Below are 17998 nucleotides of genomic sequence, written 5' to 3'. Positions count from 1 at the left end.
CTCAGCTGCCAAGCGATTTGTCCGCACCTTACGCGGCCCTGGAAAATGTAGGGGCAAGTGACTTCGGAATCCACGAATGTGTCCCAAAAGGACTTGCAATCAGTCATCGATCCATACCATCGGTAACCGATAGCAATGCGATCGATTTGAGTTTGGGGCCGGCACGCCGTTGGAGGACACCATTTGGACAAAGCTTTCGAGTTCCCAGAAGCTCAACTATTTTGGGGACAATCACAGTGCTACTTCTAGCAACGAAAAAAATACTATTTATTCTTAACCTTCCCATGAAATGGGGGAGTAATCTATCTGGACGTTTTTGTTGATTCAGTGCTGTCCTCACCACTTTCAGCACCACTTTCGACCACGTTTTCTGAACATTTTCGAGGTCCCTGACATTGCGACGGTTTGTTCGTTGATCTCTTCCCTTTAAGCCGCAATGTCACACCGCAGCAACCCTAGACCGGACGAATCCTCAATGATGAGTTCCTCGTCGACTGCTGACTGGAGTTCTACGTTCCGTAATCCAGCTACTCATCTTCAGCTACTTCAGTCTGATATTGATTATTTTCATGACCTGAAACTTAGCGCAAGCGCGGATGAGGAGAATCTGCGAGAGCATTTGAATCTGATGCATTCTCAAATGGCAAAAGACGAAGGGGAACTAGATGTTTTGCTTGACCGTGTGACGGAGATCAAGCGAACAATTAAGGAGCTGCGCGCATCAATCAACCACCTTAGCACTTTGCGAGTAAGTTGATTCTCTGTTATTTTTTTCTGTTTTCACACACAGATGAGGGTTTTGGGATTCCTCCCCCGATCCACCAGCTCTGAGCTGCAAGCAGTCGCTCATCATACACATCCCATGTAGTGTCTCAGTTTTGTGGGAAATGGAAAGATTATGAAACGGATTAAACCTCAAATGAATCCTGTGACCGAGTGAATCAGGGGAATGCACTCACAGACCTTAGGTTCAGTGAAGATGATTTAAAGCAACCAGTGCGATCGGTTATGGAATAGTACGAAGTCCGATGGCATTCGAGATGGCTTAGTGGGTAGAGCGTGAATTTACTGACCGGAAGGTCCGTGTTTCGAACCCGACTTCTGCCTCTCGACTTCCCCTCTCTAGATTAAGGCAACCTGGCTGGGCATTATCCCAGCCCTCGTGCTTCCTTCGGGTGGCATGCCAGCAAGGCACCAGAAGGGTTCTACAACTGAACGATTACCTTATTTTCATGTCTTATTGGTAGTGTTGCAGTCATACAGGGCTTTTTTGTTTCGTGAATTGAAGTTACCTTTAACATGAAGCGCCGACTTTTAGTCACCGTGCAACCATGCAGTTGTTCTATTTGAGGAATGTCATTCTGGAAAGATCAAACGTGCTGGGAGAGACGATGGGTATAGTGCCATCTTAATGCAAATATTTACAGGTTCCTACGTCTCCTAACACCCAGTTCTTGCAACCACAAATTACAATGTCTCTGGCGAAATGGTAACCGTGGTTAAAGCGTGAATTTACTGACCGGTTGTCCGTGTTTCGAACCCGACCTCTGTCTCTCGACTTCCCCTGTCTAGGCTTGGGCAACCTAACAGTATCCCAGTGCTCTTGCTTCCTCCGGGTGGCATGCGAGCTAGTCACCGGAAGGGTTCTACAGCTGAACGACGTCTCTAGCCAACTGCAGAGCGATCATGTGAGCTCTGTCTTTGATGAACGATTAAACGTACAGTACGTGGGTAAAGTACGTACATCAAAAACCGGATCGACGCTGAGTAGATACGACACGTGTCGCTTCAGCCAAGTCAAGCCATTTGTATTCTCAGCTGAACTAGCCGCAAGGCGAAGTTCAACCAAAGCCAACCGCTACTGAGCAGCAGCACAAAACATGCACAGTCACGTGGCTCTCCCAACCTCCGCACAAACCAAACATTAACCTGATTTGTCAGGGTGGCGCAATGAATAATTATTGTTTTAATATTGGCATCCATCGGCACGCGTTTTCTTGTCTGTGTGGCTTTAATCACTTTGCCCCTGACAAGGTTCGCCCGAGGTAACGAAACCCTGAGCAATAAAAACTCCGCTCAGAAACTTTGTGTTCGAAACGATCAATACGACAGCCGAGTGGAGGTAACTAAATCTCGGGGACTCATACTCGTAGTCTCAGGTATACACTTCAAACCTGAATTCACTCTGTCAACGATATGTATTGGCTTTAGTATTGAGCTGTCAGAGAACTTTTGCACGACAGATTCATACTTGAACTGTTTTCCTTTCCTAATGATATCGGGTTTCGCTCGGCTCCACCGTTGCTCTGTTTAGTTAACTTATTTTCATGATCGGTGTTTTTTCTTGACTTCTGCAAGTTCTCTGCAGTTTTGGAAATATCAACCAACACGCTTATCCAGTATGATTCGGTTTGGTAGGGTATCCTAAGCTACCGGGGATTTACTGCTCGTGATCATGTTCACGAATAACATTCATGAAGCACTACTCATAAGGTTGCTGAAAACTACTCGACAGCCTACGACCGGTTTCGCCCTTCTCGGGGCTCATCAGATAGGCGCAGACCTCGAGTTTCCGTCAAGCTTATGCTCTACTTAGAACCAAATTGCACGAAATTAGCGAAATACACTCATTTGCAAACGAATTTGGTTCTGCGAGGGACTCAACTGGAACCCAGCTGAATCTCTCGGTTTCGATACTTCCAGGCACCTGATAGTGGGCCGTCGAGGAGTTTTCAGCAACCTTATGAGTAGTACTGCACTAGAAAGATATCTTTATCGCGATATCTCGAATATCGTGCCGATTAAAATACGAGGCGGCCTAGTGTAGCACAGTCAGTTGTCTGGAAACATCGAAACTGAAAGATTCAGCTGGGTTCCAGGTGAGTCTCTCGCAGAACCAAATTTGTTTGCAAATGAGAGTACTTCACTAATACCCACAAGGTTGTTGAAAACGCTCGGCCAGCCCACTACCGGTTTCCCCCTTCTTGGGGCTCATCAGGCAGGTGCGTTCTCCCAGTTCCCGTCAACCTTGTTTGTACGAAATTCAACAAATTTAAATATATATGAGTGTACTTCTCGAATTTCGTACAATTCATCTAAACAGCAACGTGTTGCAACATCTGGAATATCGTAGCGAGTGAAACATGAGGTGGCCCTTTGCAGCACATTCAGTTGAAGCGGACCGTCACAAACGAGAAATTCAGTTGAAGTTTCTATCGAAACTAAATTCGTGTTTGCAAGTGTGGATAGTTGAATAGATCATCGTGAAACGTTTGCTATGAAAGTCCGGTGTACCATTTCGAGTGCAGTAGGCTGACGCATCACAGATGCTGAAACCAACCGTGTAGCGTTTCTAGGTAAATCTACTTTCAGTTTCACCGAGGACAATCTTTTGGTGTTGAAAGGCGCCCACCAAAACATATATATNAACGACATCGGCAGTGACTCAGTGGTCAAGGTGCGAACTTACTGACCGGAGGGTCCCTAGTTTGAAACCGATGTCTGCATCTTGACTGCTCTTATCTAGGCTTGGGCAACTTGGCAGTATCCCAGCTCTCTTGTTTCCTTTGGATGGCATGGCAGCTAGGCACCGGAAGGGTGCTGCAGCTGAACAATTCGATTCATTCACCATTATATTATCATTTTTTATCGCACTGTGGCTTGCAGATGATCCTATTGAGTCCGTAGAATCGTCGAGAGAGGGCGGCAGTCAGTGCCACAAGTTTTCACGCTCGTTTGATTTTCCAGATGCACTTCCATGCGAAAGTTCTAGAACACGATCGGTAAACGTCAGTTTAAAAGACCTAGATAGATTTATGTTTTAGATTTTGCCCTGATGAAGTAGGTCACACCCGGTTTAGAGTATTTTTTACGGTGGGGTGCTTTTGTTTGATCCCATAAGTATTCTCTTCACTGTAAAGAAAAGTCTTGACTTCCAGACAGGTTGCAGGAGGTTCTTAAGGAGCCAGCCTATTCAACTCCTGTGCCGCATGACGGTGTGCGTTGCTTAGAAAGCATATAACTACTTAATTAGAAAGTAATGAATTATTCGACTCTTTTTGTATGGATATGCAGCTGAGAAGACTGATCTCCTACGAAAGAATGTTCTCAGGAAGAGCCCGAATTCCTCCAGCCTTGAGGCTCCACACCGTTTTGAGAGCATTTCAGCTGCTCATGATTAATGGTTCCACAAAACAACACTATGTGCTTGTGTGAGACCACATCGCATAACTCTGAAATTGTTTTTCCCACCGCTTTCTTTTTCCTTTTCTTCCACTCACGCACACACACAGGAGGGACGCAAACGGGAGCTGGACAAAAAACAAGAACTGAACGCGACCCCGAAAGAGACTGATACATTTTCCGACGAATATCTCTCGTCCAATTTGACACATCTTAGCGAGACGGTGGGACAACTCGAGCGAGTGTTTGGCATGCGTCTCCAACGTACCACGTCCAATTCCCTTCAGCTGTTGTTCTATGGCTGTTCCGGACCAGCTGCTCCGGATATTGTGTGTTCGTGCCAGTTACGTTACAACAAAATCGGTCGATACGAGCCTGTCAAGTGCAATCCGCCCGTGCCTGATTTCGAACGCTTGGTCAATCATTTGAATTTGACGTCGGATATGCGAAATTTCGTCATCCTACTACGCCATCGATTTCGTCGCTATTTCGAGTTGGCGGCGGCCGTGTCGAACAAAGTAGACTGATTGACTGACACTGTCCACGGCTCTAATTGATACTTGCATTTTATTTCTCATCCAGATAATCTGTTCCCACTCTGGTTCTGTCTTCCAATCGTGTTGCCTTTCTTTTATTGTCATTTATCTGTCCGAATATATGCATAGTTCCGACATTCACACTTTGCCTTTGTTGCGTCTTGCTGGACGGTAGTGCAACTCTGTATGGGTCCCTTGGCTTCCTGCTCCGCCCACTATGGTATATCAAAAGGCTCGGTGGTTTCATACCGTCCTTTATGGACACCAAAGGAAAATTATTACAACTGTATTTATAGGGCAGTCACAGTGTTCCACTAGGTCGTGCCAGAATCTCCATGAGGGGGCGAGAGGCGTCTAGTCACAGGTGCTTGATTCGGATTGGCTGGCATTCTGGCCAATCAGGGCATGCCTTCGTTTGCCCCGTGTCCTGCACTTAACACAGTTCAGTTATTAGGGACGGCTGGCCTCCGTACACCTCCCCCTTGAAAAGGCTGTTCAATGGACTGCTGCTTTGAACTCCACTGTGAGGACTAATGGAGGTTCTGTCTCATATCGGTCCGTCCCTGGGGCTGCCAGCATGCTGATCTGGGATCCGGTACCCTCCACTTGGGAGGTATATCACGGCTGTCCGGTTTCCCCTCACCGAACCGCAGTCTGTCACCTTGAGTTGGTTCACTTGACGCGGCTGTGCTGATGATCTTACGTGTGCCTCGTGTTTGACATGGTTGACCCGGCGTCCACCGTGGAGAGCATTCCCCATATCTTCGAATCAGTGGATGGTCTCTGTGTGACTGTTGTGGCTTTCCTCCTGCCGGCTGGCCTCCGTACAGCCTTGTCCAGCTCTTGACTTGTGATTGCTGCGTCACCGCCAATTCTATGCTGAAATTTGGCCATCATCGCATTGTGGATCACTCAGCGTTTTCTTCACTGACGAGTGAAGTGTCCACACGTCAGAAGTGGGTTCGCACCGACGGACCCGTCAAAATGAGGGAACGGGTGAAACATCAGGTATCTACCTGATTTTCGAATTCTATTGGGAGAACCAGCTCCGAACGTAACGGAACTACATAACAGCCAATGGAATAACCGTTTTTCGCTGAGAGAGACTTCATTGATTGTTCTTCACTCGTCCTTGACAGATGAGTTGTATTCTTAGTATCACTTTTTTTTGACCGCTTGTACGCGACAATGATCAATAGAGCGGCTGACTCGCACGTTCGTTGACGTTTTCGGGTTTGGCCAAGCGATCAATCGGCTATCCAGACCGGGATTCACGGTAATAAGGCATTAAGGAACTGTGGTCCACAATAAATTCAAAACAGCACTGTAAGCTGTGGTGCCACGGTCGTGTGCAACGCACACTGTTTTCTTACCCGTCGAGGAAAACGTTTTCTCTACACTAGATTCAGATTGGCAAAAACCGAGATGTGAGCAAAGTGTGATGTGAAAGAAAGTTGCGGAAAGCTCGGATACTGTTCAGGGATGGGGTCCCCGTTGCCCTTCCTTTGCTTCATTCGAGACGTTCTGGAAGTTACGAGTGGTGTTATTGAACTGAGTGTTCCGCTTTCGGCACTGAACGTAGTTACAGGACTTCAAGTGCGCGTTGTAGTTCATGTGGTTATTGACGACGGATTTGATGCATGTGCAGTTTGCGAGAGGTGTATTGTTCAACTTTACATCACTCTTGTTTGAACAGCCGTCCTCCTGTCCTGGCGCAATTATTCAGGTGAATCCACACCAAAGAGGGGGAAGCACTGGACTCGAGTTTCGCTCTTGTTACAGCTCATCAGCAGTGCATATCCGATGGCCGTGCCGAGGTTCGAACTCCGGGCACCTGACATGCGAGGCGAACGTGTTACCACTATTCTACCAGCGCACGTTGGACGGCTGAGCGATGCGCTTAGTATGCCCGACACACCAGTGCTTCTCTCCGTTTGGTGTGGATTCACCAGAATAATTGCTCCAGGACAGGAGCACGACTGTTCAAACGAGAGTGATTTGAAGTTTAACGACGACGGATTTGTTGATATTTGTTTTTGATAGACGACAGTTTCACAGGTTTTCAAATGCGAGGTTTAAGAACACCAAGGGAAAGACAGGCTTAGAGGTAAAACCGGACTACGTACGTCCCGCTTACCGGGCAATTTCTCTGCCAACCAGGCTCTCTATCACCTACGATCTCCCACGTCTTTGTCTAATTGGGGTCCCCTGTGTGATCTCTTCAACAGGCCAGACGTCGATGTCGGCCAGATAACAGGAAGGACTTCACTGCGGAATAAACGAGAATTTGATAGTATCAGGAAGGTCAGATTCCTGAGAGTAACCTCAGAACGCCCGGAACCTACTGCTCCACCAAAATCTCAACAGGAAAGCCGGCAAGCATCCAGGCCAGTCAATCATTCAGTCAAAATCAATTCAGCAAAAGCTGATGAGTGTTCTTGCGCGCCACAGAAGCACGACCGAATGTGATGGGCGTTCAGGCATTTCATAGAGGCACGATCGATGTTGACGGGTGTTTGAAAGGAATGTATACTGTTTAGTGAATTCAATCGTCAGTAGGTTGACTGTGCATTCGTACTAACCTGAATATCTCCGCTATTCGCAGGAATTATTTAAAAAAAACGCTCCTTAGTCGGAGTCCTATATCTACATCCTTACATAACACGAAGTTAGGTCTCGTTGACTTCAGTAAATTGATCTTAACTTCATGTGTAATTAATTTACCCTAACTTGAGGGATGGTTGGGACGAACCGATGGACAACTGACTGATATATTTTGTTCGTCATCCTGGTGCATTCCAGTGATCAACAAAAGATTCTTAAAACATCATAAACAGGGGATTCAGTTGGGTTCCAGATAAGTCTGTCGAAAAACCAAATTTGTTTGCAAATGAGTGTGTTTCGCTAGCCCTTCCCTTTATCACTTCGTTTCTTGGGTTGGTTAAATGAGTGGATAATTTTATACTACTTGGTCACGCTGTCAGTAGGATGTTTGTTGCGTTGATTAGGATACCGGCAGGCTTACCGTTCATTGGGGCTATCCAACCTCATCACAAGAGCAACATCAGTGCCCTTATCATCAATTCAGCTCGGCAATAAAACGGTTGTTCAAATCGTCGGTTACAATTCACCGTCCAAAAGCAGAAGGAAACCCGCTCTCAACAAACTTTGCAGACGAGATATTTTGTACAAAATGTGCGTTTGTTTTGAGCAACCTGCAAGTGGTACGCCGTGATCCTAGTTTCAGCAGATGCTTTGGACGGTTCCCACAGCTTCGACTGAGTACACTCGACTGCCCTTGTCACCATCCATGTTAGCAACAGTTCCTTCAATAATTCTCTGTGTCCCCTATGCCAAGGGGAACGAATGCCTTTTACAGAATCAGATCGTAACTGTCAGTTTTGTGCATGCTGTCAAAACGGGATAATTTCGTCGAGGATATCTGCCAGAGATATCATCTAAGCAAAGTTGTCGGGCTAACGAAATCTCTCTCAAATTACGGGATCCGGCAAAATTTGCGAAGCAAAAGAGTCAAAGCAACGAACCCCCAAAATACCAAGTAGAACATAAGACTGACGGGAACTTGGGGACTGCGCCTACCTGATGAGCCCCAAGAAGGGCGAAACCGGTCGAGGGCTGCCGAAGAGTTTTCAGCAACCCTGTGAGTAGTTACTATTTGATGATGTTTCTTCAGGCACCGTCAAGTGGTCTTAATGGGATCCTCATATTTGGCGTCAGATACTTGATAATGAAAATAGACCGCGCTGCTGACGTGGGGAAGAACCCTGGCTGAAACCATGGGCGCATACTTTTAGAATTTCAGCATACTGAATGCCATAATCTGCTGCAATGTGGACCGATTCGGTAAAGTTCCGAACTTATGAACTCTGCTCTATTGATTCAGCCGGAGAGAACTTTCCAAGTGACACCCTTTCTGTAGCTAGCAGTACGGTGGATGAAGTACTGTCAGGTTGTCCAAGCCTAGACAAGAGAAGTCAAGATGCTCAGGTTGCGTTGGAATCCGATCGGTAGGTGAGTTCGGTTCTTAACCACTGAGCTATCTCGAGTGTTTCATGCTGCAGCGGGTAATTCTCAGCAAGTAAAATTACAGTGGAATAGAAGGAGGTGTTTAGAACAGTGCGAAAAGGGAAGACGCGCAAATTCAGCGTCAGATACGGTCAGTTTGTCCATTTGGAAATATTAGTTTCATATTACCCTGTAACGGACCGTCTACTGAAGGACGAACTGTCGGAGGATTGTAGTACACGGAAGCGCAATTTTGAATTCCGACGATTGGGCGAGTTTGGCACCCGACAGCGTCCTCAGAGGGAAAGTGTACTATTCACGGACTTGATAGGTTGGCCGAAGGTATGTACCGATCACGTTTTGATATCCCACTGAGCTCGAGATAGCTGAGGGCCTGAGGCCCGAACCTCCTGACGGAAGGTGCGTGGTTCGAACCCGACCTTGGCATCCTGACTCTTCTGTCTAGGCTTGGGCAGCCAGGCCTAATCACAACCCTCATGCTCCTTTCAGGTGGCACCTCGGTTACAGGTGAACGATTGTACGATTGACATTCCACTGCGCCTGAATACGCTTTAGGGGTTTTGCAGTAGGACATTAGTTATTCTCAAGTAGTTCGGGTAGTATAACAGGAGAACAGCAAATACATTGTGGACGTGACAAGATTCACGATGAGGTTGTGGAATACATTGAGCACTGAGTTTGAGACCCGGAACTGCCAGTGTCGGATAGACGGTTTACCAGTCAACGATGAGGTGACACCCAGCAGTGCGCGCGAGATCTTCGAAAGGCAACAACAGTTTGTCTTCCAGGAGCACATTACAGCTTTTTCACCCTCACTGAGAATGATTAGCAGTGCGCCTCTCACGATATTCAGAGAGTTTCGAACCCGCGACCTTCCGGACAGGGCTTGAACACGACAGTTTGGCTACGAGTAGTAGCTTAAGAACGTTTCGTCGTCACTCGAGGGAGGACCTCATCAATCCGCAGTTTCGGCCAGCATTATCCAGTTTATCAAAAGTGGTTGGATATATTGCGAAATTTTGTGGACAATGAGTTTTGATCTATAGGTTCTGTCTAGGCCTCTGCAACCTGTTATAATATCAGGCCTCGTGCTTCCTTCGGGTGGCATGGCATTCAGGTGCCGAAAGGGTGCTACTTTTTTTATTGATCTATAGGTGTCTACAGTCGGGATGGTTCATTAGTTAAAGTGTGCCACTTACTGACCGGAAGGTTCTAGGTTCGATTCCAACCTCAGCACCTGGACAACTCCCGTCTAGGCTTTTCTCTGTAAACGTCTCGGCGAATCGCTAGATCATGGCTCACGAACGTTGGCATGTGGATGTCCACAGCCGATATTCTTTACACGTCACCAAACTTGGGACGTCTGTAGAATATTTCGCTGACTGGTACTTTGGTTAGAGAGCGAATTTACTGGCCGGAAGGTCTGTGGTTCGAACCCGACCTCTACCTCTCGACTTCCCCTGTATCTAGGCTTGGGTAACCTGGATGGGCAGTATCCCAGCCTTCGTGCTTCCTTCGGGTGGCGTAGTAGTTAGGGTGTAACGGCTCAACGATATTAAACAAAATTTGTAGAGGAAATAGCCCGCTGCCATACTTCACAAAATATGGACCATGGAATGTATTCAGATGGGCTGCGATTGGCTACAACACTGGGAACATCCATTCGATATCCGAACCATATCCATCGATAATTACATTTGCCAACAACTGATTCTTGCCAAAGATTTCATCCTATGGATTTCCGCGTGTTCAAATCGGATAAAAATGCACGACGTAATGAGGGTGGAATGATAACCAGATTACTGAAACACAATAGGACGTTATACATCAACGAATCCGAGGTCACAGTCATCCGATTCTTACTGTGAATCACTTTCAGCTTTTCTGTGATTGTCTCTTCTGCTCTCCATACGAGCGGCGAAAGGTAGTCCATTCGTTCCAAGGAAATGATGAGGACCGGGTCAACCTAAAATATGTTCTGATTTACAAGTTGTTAAGGGGATCTTTCCTGGCAGACCACAGAACGAAGGACCAGAAATTGCACACCATTCGAAAGAAAGAAAGGATAACCAATCAACCGCAAGACAGATAGACCACAACGCAATACAGATCAACGAACCAATCAGCCCATTGAAAGAATGAATCTCAAATAGGCAAACAATTTGGAGGCACCATGTACCCTATATGAATGCAAGCAGAAAGAGAGGTATTACCCGCCCAACCGCACAAACCCTGTCTCGTCAAATGGCGATGAAGTATTTGTAAACAAGTTGCCAAGTTCGGCGAACAGATCAACCGCTAGTTAATCAACGTTTGACGTAACAGCGGTGTTTTCAATCAGTTGAAAAAATCCTGGAACCGACCGATGAGTCATCGTTTCAGAGGGGCTTGAGGAACTCAACACTGCTCTAGTGAGTTCGCATGAAGATGTCTTACTGATTGTTTCTCCGCCTGTCTTAAAAACTGACCAACTCGGTGATCTGTTCATTTGGCCTGATGAATCTCTTGTGTCTCTCCCGCGGCCGTGTAAAGGTCTACGGGTGTCTTGCCCAATTAAAAACTACCGATGGTTTATCAAGCCCTTCTGAATCGAAAACAGCCACTATTTGTCCAAAAAACGTTTGTGTGTTGACGAAATGGACCGTAGTTTGACGAATGATTTGATTTTTCTACCGTCGCTATTAAGCAACAAGTTCCGGATAATGTACCAGAAAACAACTATCAAACTCTGCTTGAGATTTTGATCGATCGTGTTGTTCCCGCGACTGCAACTTCCGCATGTCCAAGTTACAACCGCCCTTCAACACTCCAAAACGTCGAATGCCATTGAAATTTGTATCGAAAAAGTTCCATTATCCAAAACCCTGACCTGGATAAGATCACTGGACATTCTGAACGAGCTAGAAGCGGGTACGAGCCCTACACTGCACGAAAAAATAACTTAGGTTTGTTGAAATCGATAACTGGAAACTTCTTTTGCCATGGAGTGCAACGCGACGAATCTTTTTCCAACATTACGTGTTTCAGCCGTCGAACTGACAGTTTTTACCGCGTCACGTGACCCCAGTGACCAATGCACTGTCATGTGAAGTCATGTGATCTCGGCCTTAGGATGATCACAGATGAATAGCAGCGTTGATAAAACTGGCAACCAGTCGTCAGTCGGCAAGCTGTCAAGGTATTGTCAAGGTCAATCGATGCTACACTAAATTTCACAGAACCAGATTCCTATTCTGGTCTTTTCTTGATGTGTGCACCAGTGTGGCGTGAATGCTTTAGTATTCTCGCCTTGAGAATACTTTCGTAACACGTCTAGGGTGCACGTTTTAAAACGGAGACGAACCTGTTGTCTTTTATATCCTTGTCAGTTGGGCGCAACCACACCCGTAGCATCGGATTTGCTACAACGAAGATGCAGCTGTGCTCGCACAATTCCATGCGATTCTATTTAAAGACATACCAGCGGAGACGGTAACCTAAAGCAGGTGACAAAGTACACCTAGGTAAGTTGATTTGCACCACTGATACTTGTGTTATTTTGGCGTGTGAATTATGTAACTCCGTTTGACTGGGAGTTAGGGATGTTAGACTGAAGTCATCTTCAATAGTTAGGTCACTTTTGAAAGAGAGGTATGCCCCATTCAAGTTTTATAATAGTTTCGGACCGAGTGTCACAGTTAGACGATTTAATCATTTTACAAGCATTGAGTCCAGGTGAATAACCATACATAAAATATTGAGACACTCAATCACTGAAGAGTGTGGTGTTACAAACAACCCACCTATTCGGATCAATAGAAAAGAAAAATTTAACAGTAAGCCAACAAATCGAAAACATAGAACTCGGGGCGAAAATAAGTCACCTGGTCAGCTGCTATGTGGTCAAGCGTACGAATGATCAACAAAGAGATATTACCCATTCAAAATGATTGAAAATAAATACACTCCAAAAACATAACCCCATTTTGCCTGGATCTCAACTTTGCCAGTTCACGTGACCTGGTGAAACGGGCGGAAATGCTCATGTGTAGGGCGACAGGTTACTGGCTAGATAGATTGACAAGTACATCACATGATCTGGTTTGGCTATCAGCGGGTGGCCGGAAAAACCGGAAAGTGTGAAGATCCCCATGCTGGAAGGTGAGTAACACCGACATCACACAAACATTTCGTAATCTCCCTCGTACACCTCTGCCAAGTCAAGGGTTGGTCACCTCTCTGGTTGTGCCACTTTGGGTTGGGCACAGAAATCAATACTCTCTTTGGCAAACGATGTTTTGACATGCCTTACCAACGCATCTTCTGGTGCATTCTTCAATGGAAGTTGAACAATCGAAACTTGCTTTCTAGTTGCCCAGTTACGGATCCTCCGACACTAACCCGCACGAGCTATGGTACTGAGACAACAATTGTCGAACACCTGAAGGCGTCTTAGTTTCGTTACTATAAAGGGCCCCGTCTCACAGTCATACAGCCCCCACACATGTTCATTGAGACTCAGAGATATACCGTTTTGACGCACTACCAGTGTTCAGTTTGGCTTCTAGCTGGATAGGGAAGGATTTCTATAGCCACTTCATGTGAGCAACGATCAGATAATGCTAAGGATTCGGCTGGTGGGCATTCACCTGAAGAAATGAAGCCGCATGCTCTGCGGGAGAAGACTGTGCGCGCGTACAGTTATGCCCTGTGAAGAGACCTTTTGCGTTGAAACTAGGCATTTACTGGAGTTTTTTTTAACTCCTGGGTCGTTTCTCTTAGACGTTATCAAATGCAAATCAATGGCAGGGTACATGGGTTATCGAGGGATATAGTGACTGAGTCACTGGATTATGAACTCGTGCCAACGGAAACGATCAGTTTGTTGCGATGACCCATTGACCTCTTCACTCATGTATTCCTTCCTGTCGGACTGTGCAAGATCACATCGGAAGTTGGCTGAAACAGAAATCCCTCTATCTTTGTAATGTACTACTCATAAGGTTGCTGAAAATCCGTCGACAGCCCACGACCGGTTTCGCCCTTTTTGGGGCTCATCAGGTAGGCGCAGTCCCCGGGTTTTCCGTCAACCTTACGTTCTGCTTGAAACCCCTACTTGAACTTCTTCTAATTTCGCTTGTCTGTGTTGATCTTTCAGTCATCAAGGTTTGTTCGCCTCTTCAACACACATTAACCGATTTTTGTGTGGAACCTTTCAGTGGAGGCAAATCCATTAGCTACTTGGTTGATGTTTCAGATGGAATTTGTATAAAAAACCGAGTACTTTAATAGCGAGGGACTGAGTTAAACAGTAATGCTTTATTAAACGAACTATCAAGATGATATGGATGAGTGTATACTCCTAAGAACTCTCCAGCGGAGTGTCGTCCCTTTACAGTTTACAATCTCTTGTTGTTGTCCTGGATAGAAACTTATATGAAACTATATTGCCTGACAATGTTCTGACTTTACTCACGCCTATACCGATGACTATTCGATTGAACGTCCAAATGATCTTGGAATGTAACGTATCAGTAGGTCGGCAGTTGACTAGAGGTTTCGTGGGAATGTGGATTGAGAATAAATAATCTGGTGGTACAAAACTGTAAGATTCTTGTTTCTGAACCCAATTTTAGGGTTCTGGACACACGAGAAGAAAGTTTGGCCACCGATAAAATGAAGATTCTGGAAACGTCCCACGTTAAAAAGTGTTTGTTTCGGTTGAATTATGTATATCGTGTGTGTTTAGAACATCCGATCACGTGAATCAAAATAAGCCGAACCTGACTGAAATCAGCCCATCTGATATTTCAAAATGGAGGCTTTTTAAAAGTACCTGAGTAACAAGGAGAAAGTGCCAGCTGCCAATTAAGGCTGGTTGATTGGAAGAACCACCAGCTGTGAGCTCCTGTCACAACATCGACTAGGTGATGAACATCGCTCAGAGCCTGGAGGAAGCAGCTTTGTGATGCATGCTCGGACCAGCCGTTCAGTGATTGGTTGATTGCATAGTTCCTCTCACTGGCCTTGGAAATGATCAGTGAAGACTAGTTAGTTATGAACATTGCTCGATTCGATCGATCGTTCTTCGTTCGAGAAAAACAAGCCTCCTGCTCATCTAGGATGACCTAGAACCTGGTGATTCATATTACATTTTGTACCGTGCTGAAAACTAGCCAGAGTGAGGCCAAAACCCGCCAGGTAACCAATAGCTGTTTACGAGTGTAGTGCGACTCTAATTTTTTTGTGGTCACAACCTAGAGCTCAGTAAGGTTAGTGGTGCAATCTTGTTGAGACTATCCAACCATCCGTTTCAATACCATTAGGTCGTTCGCAGTTGGAGTTTTGAAGATGGGACTGTCGTCAGGATATTTATCCGGAAACGGTAAGCGACGAAGATCATCCATCCTAAATTTTATCACATGACACGTATGGCTGGGATTTCAGGAATAATTTTGTTTGTCAGTGCCTCAGTCGTCAAACGATCGTCTTTCTTTCCCGCGCACGACAGACTACCATTGTAACGGTGATACTACTGATGGGGAGGTATTTCAGTAGTATGTCTTGTCCTTGCAAATTTGCTTTGCGTCTCTTGAAAAGGGAGATCTGTTGCGGAATTTGTGGAGCCGCTTTGTAGTATTTGGTTGGATTTGAACAATGAATGATTGGAGTCAATGAATATCCAGGAAAGTTCAAGAAGACGCGTTCAGGAGAAGATGGATGTCCGGCTTTTGTAACTAAGATGCAAATGAGAGTTTTGCTTCCCTGTCCAATAGTCTGTAACCGGTCAGTTGGCATTTCCTAACAAATAACCCCGCAGCGAAGGCCTTCTTCCTTTCACCATGAATTGCAGCCAGAATTGGAGGCCAGAATGCGAGGAGTTTCTTGGACAAAGGCGGAGAGAGACGAACCACCATTGTTGTAAAAGAACTCAAATGCTGCGCTGCACTCACTGAAATCCGTCCGTCTGTCTATCTTAACGAAGGCGTGAGAGACCAGCTCTGTTCACACTCTGGTTCTAATGGAGTAGAAAGACACAAAGAACCGACCGGAACCCAATGATTGATTTGCGGTTGCCAATTACAGGAACTGCGGTTGAGGCAAACTGTGTCAACCTAAGGATGGTGGCCAGTCGAATCCGGCTACTGAGAGCGAGGTTCTCCATGTTCGTCATAGAAGAAAGTAGTGAATCCATTTGGAATTCATTCTAAACAACCATGTTTTTCAATGTGGTACCATCTGCTCCTGTCATGTGGACATAGGCACCTGGCCGATCGAAGCACTGTGCGCAATATTGATCGCGAATGTAATGAGTGGGGTCACTCTCCGATGTCTGCGGCAGCATGTGTTGCGTTTGAGAAACTGTCACGTTGTAGGCCGGGAAGTAGTTCATTCAACCTAGGTGTGAGAAAACCGAAGAACCAGGAAACTGCGTCGAAACTTCACGAATCTCCGACGCGAAGGTCGATAGATTCTCTAGGATATCCAAAGGACACTTGAGCCGAATAGTAAAGCATGCAAATCTCCACCACGGATGCCATCGGGCTGAAACAAGGACAGAGGCAAGTATAGTTGGATGAATTCAACGTGTGTCTTGATTCAGAGGAATAATCTGATGAACACGCTGGTCTTAGAGCAAATCAGAAGCCCCAGAACCAAGTTCCTGGAACACCTGCGGAAAGCGAGGAATAACCGGTGGGCCAAACGAAGTGCGAGGTCCGGTTGTACTCAGCCATTGACGGGCTGAGTTTTCTTCCGGAATGAAAGACGGTTGTCAACTGGAAGTTCAGTATGTTTACCTGACAAAAGGGTGAACAAAAGTGCAGGATAAATCAAGAAGCTTGATGATCTGTGTGGCTTGGAAACACCAGAAGGTGAGAATTTTAGCTATGTGACTCATCTGACACGATGCACAATAAACCAGGCACATTGGTGACCATAGACCAGCTTCATGATAGCAGAACAAGGGGAGCTGTCCATCAGCGCAGACAAAGCACGGTTCGGAGATCGAAGCTATTCCCCACAAGATCCGAACGAAGAGAAAGGAAGTATATAGCATTAGTCTCCGGTCAGTTTCTGGTTCGCATTCTGCTTGGTGAGCTACCCACTGGCATTTGGAAGGAAAACACTGTTGAAGAGCAGTATGGATTTGGGAGCGGTTGAAGTAACACTGAATTCATTTTTGCCACATTACAAATCCAGGAGAATTATCGGGAACGGAACCGACTTCCCAATGGAATGTTTTATCGAGTGTCTACCAAAGCCTTTGACCCAGTCAACCGAGGAGCCCTGTGGGTTGCCTTAAGAAGGCTTGACTCTTCCGACACATTTAAACATTGCACAGCTATCTCGAATGAGTTTGAACTAATAGTTATCGTTCAGCTGTAGCACACTTTCGGTGCCTAACTGCCATGCCACCCGAAGGAAGCACAAGGGCTGGGATACTGCCAGGTTGTCCAAGCCTAAACAGGGGAAGTCGAGAGGCAGAGGTCGGGTTCGAACCACGGACGTTGTGGTCAGTAAATTCGCACTCTAACCACTAAGCCATCTCGTTCTTCTGAGTCACCATACAGTAGAAGGTAGTATAGCGGCTCAAAGCCATTAACTGCTGTTTGGAGATCCGTATAACTTATTTTTGCATTCTGCAGTGGAATCACGCTGATGAACCCTGGCGTTCCGTTTAGCAGCGTCTTACTTTGGCCTGAATATGAATATTTCTGAACTGCTTTTCTCTTATCAGCCTGCACGAAGGGTCTAACGCCAAGTAACCTGTTGTGGTTGTGAAACAGTGCGCCTATCGAATTGAATTTAGTCTGGTGCGAAGTCGCGGGCCATTTGATACCGATGGTCGCTTCCAGGAACAACTTGTTCACGGCCAGTTAGAGTGAAATCCGACAGACACGTTTCTTCCCTTTCTGGGACAGCCTTCATCATCATCTTCAAAGACAGCAATGCATCCGTGGTGGAAACTGATGCTCGAATGCTGTACAACCGTGGAGGGAGAGGGTTCTACCAAGGGGTAAGGAGCACTTGTCGGAAAAAGTTCTGTGTCTCATGAGGAAACGTTCAAGGGCGAGGGGCCTTTACACCTTCCAGAGCCGTTGATAAAAACATACCTGAGCATCAATTTGCATCAAGAGGCCTTCATGTTTGTTTGGAAACATAATGTTATATCTGCTGATTGGTCAATCTGTGGTACCTGCTGTTGACCCGCTCCAGTGCCTAGTGTCGGAGAGAAAAGACTCACAGAAGGG

General features: G+C 46.1%; 1 protein-coding gene across 1 annotated transcript; it reads left to right on the top strand.

Moving 5' to 3' along the window:
- Positions 1-264: 264 nt before the first annotated feature.
- On the top strand, positions 265-4852 carry T265_04448 (hypothetical protein; the record flags this gene model as incomplete). Its single annotated transcript, XM_009169197.1, has 2 exons — positions 265-748; positions 4293-4852. 2 exons carry the CDS (start codon positions 437-439, stop codon positions 4707-4709), a joined length of 729 nt encoding a protein of 242 aa, XP_009167461.1.
- Between the last annotated feature and the right edge of the window lie 13146 nt (positions 4853-17998).

This window comes from Opisthorchis viverrini, assembly GCF_000715545.1.
Source record: "Opisthorchis viverrini unplaced genomic scaffold opera_v5_76, whole genome shotgun sequence".
Classification (NCBI taxonomy): Eukaryota; Metazoa; Platyhelminthes; class Trematoda; order Opisthorchiida; family Opisthorchiidae; genus Opisthorchis; species Opisthorchis viverrini.
The sequence above is the reverse complement of the archived record's forward strand: the minus strand, read 5'-3'. Positions and strand labels throughout refer to the sequence as shown.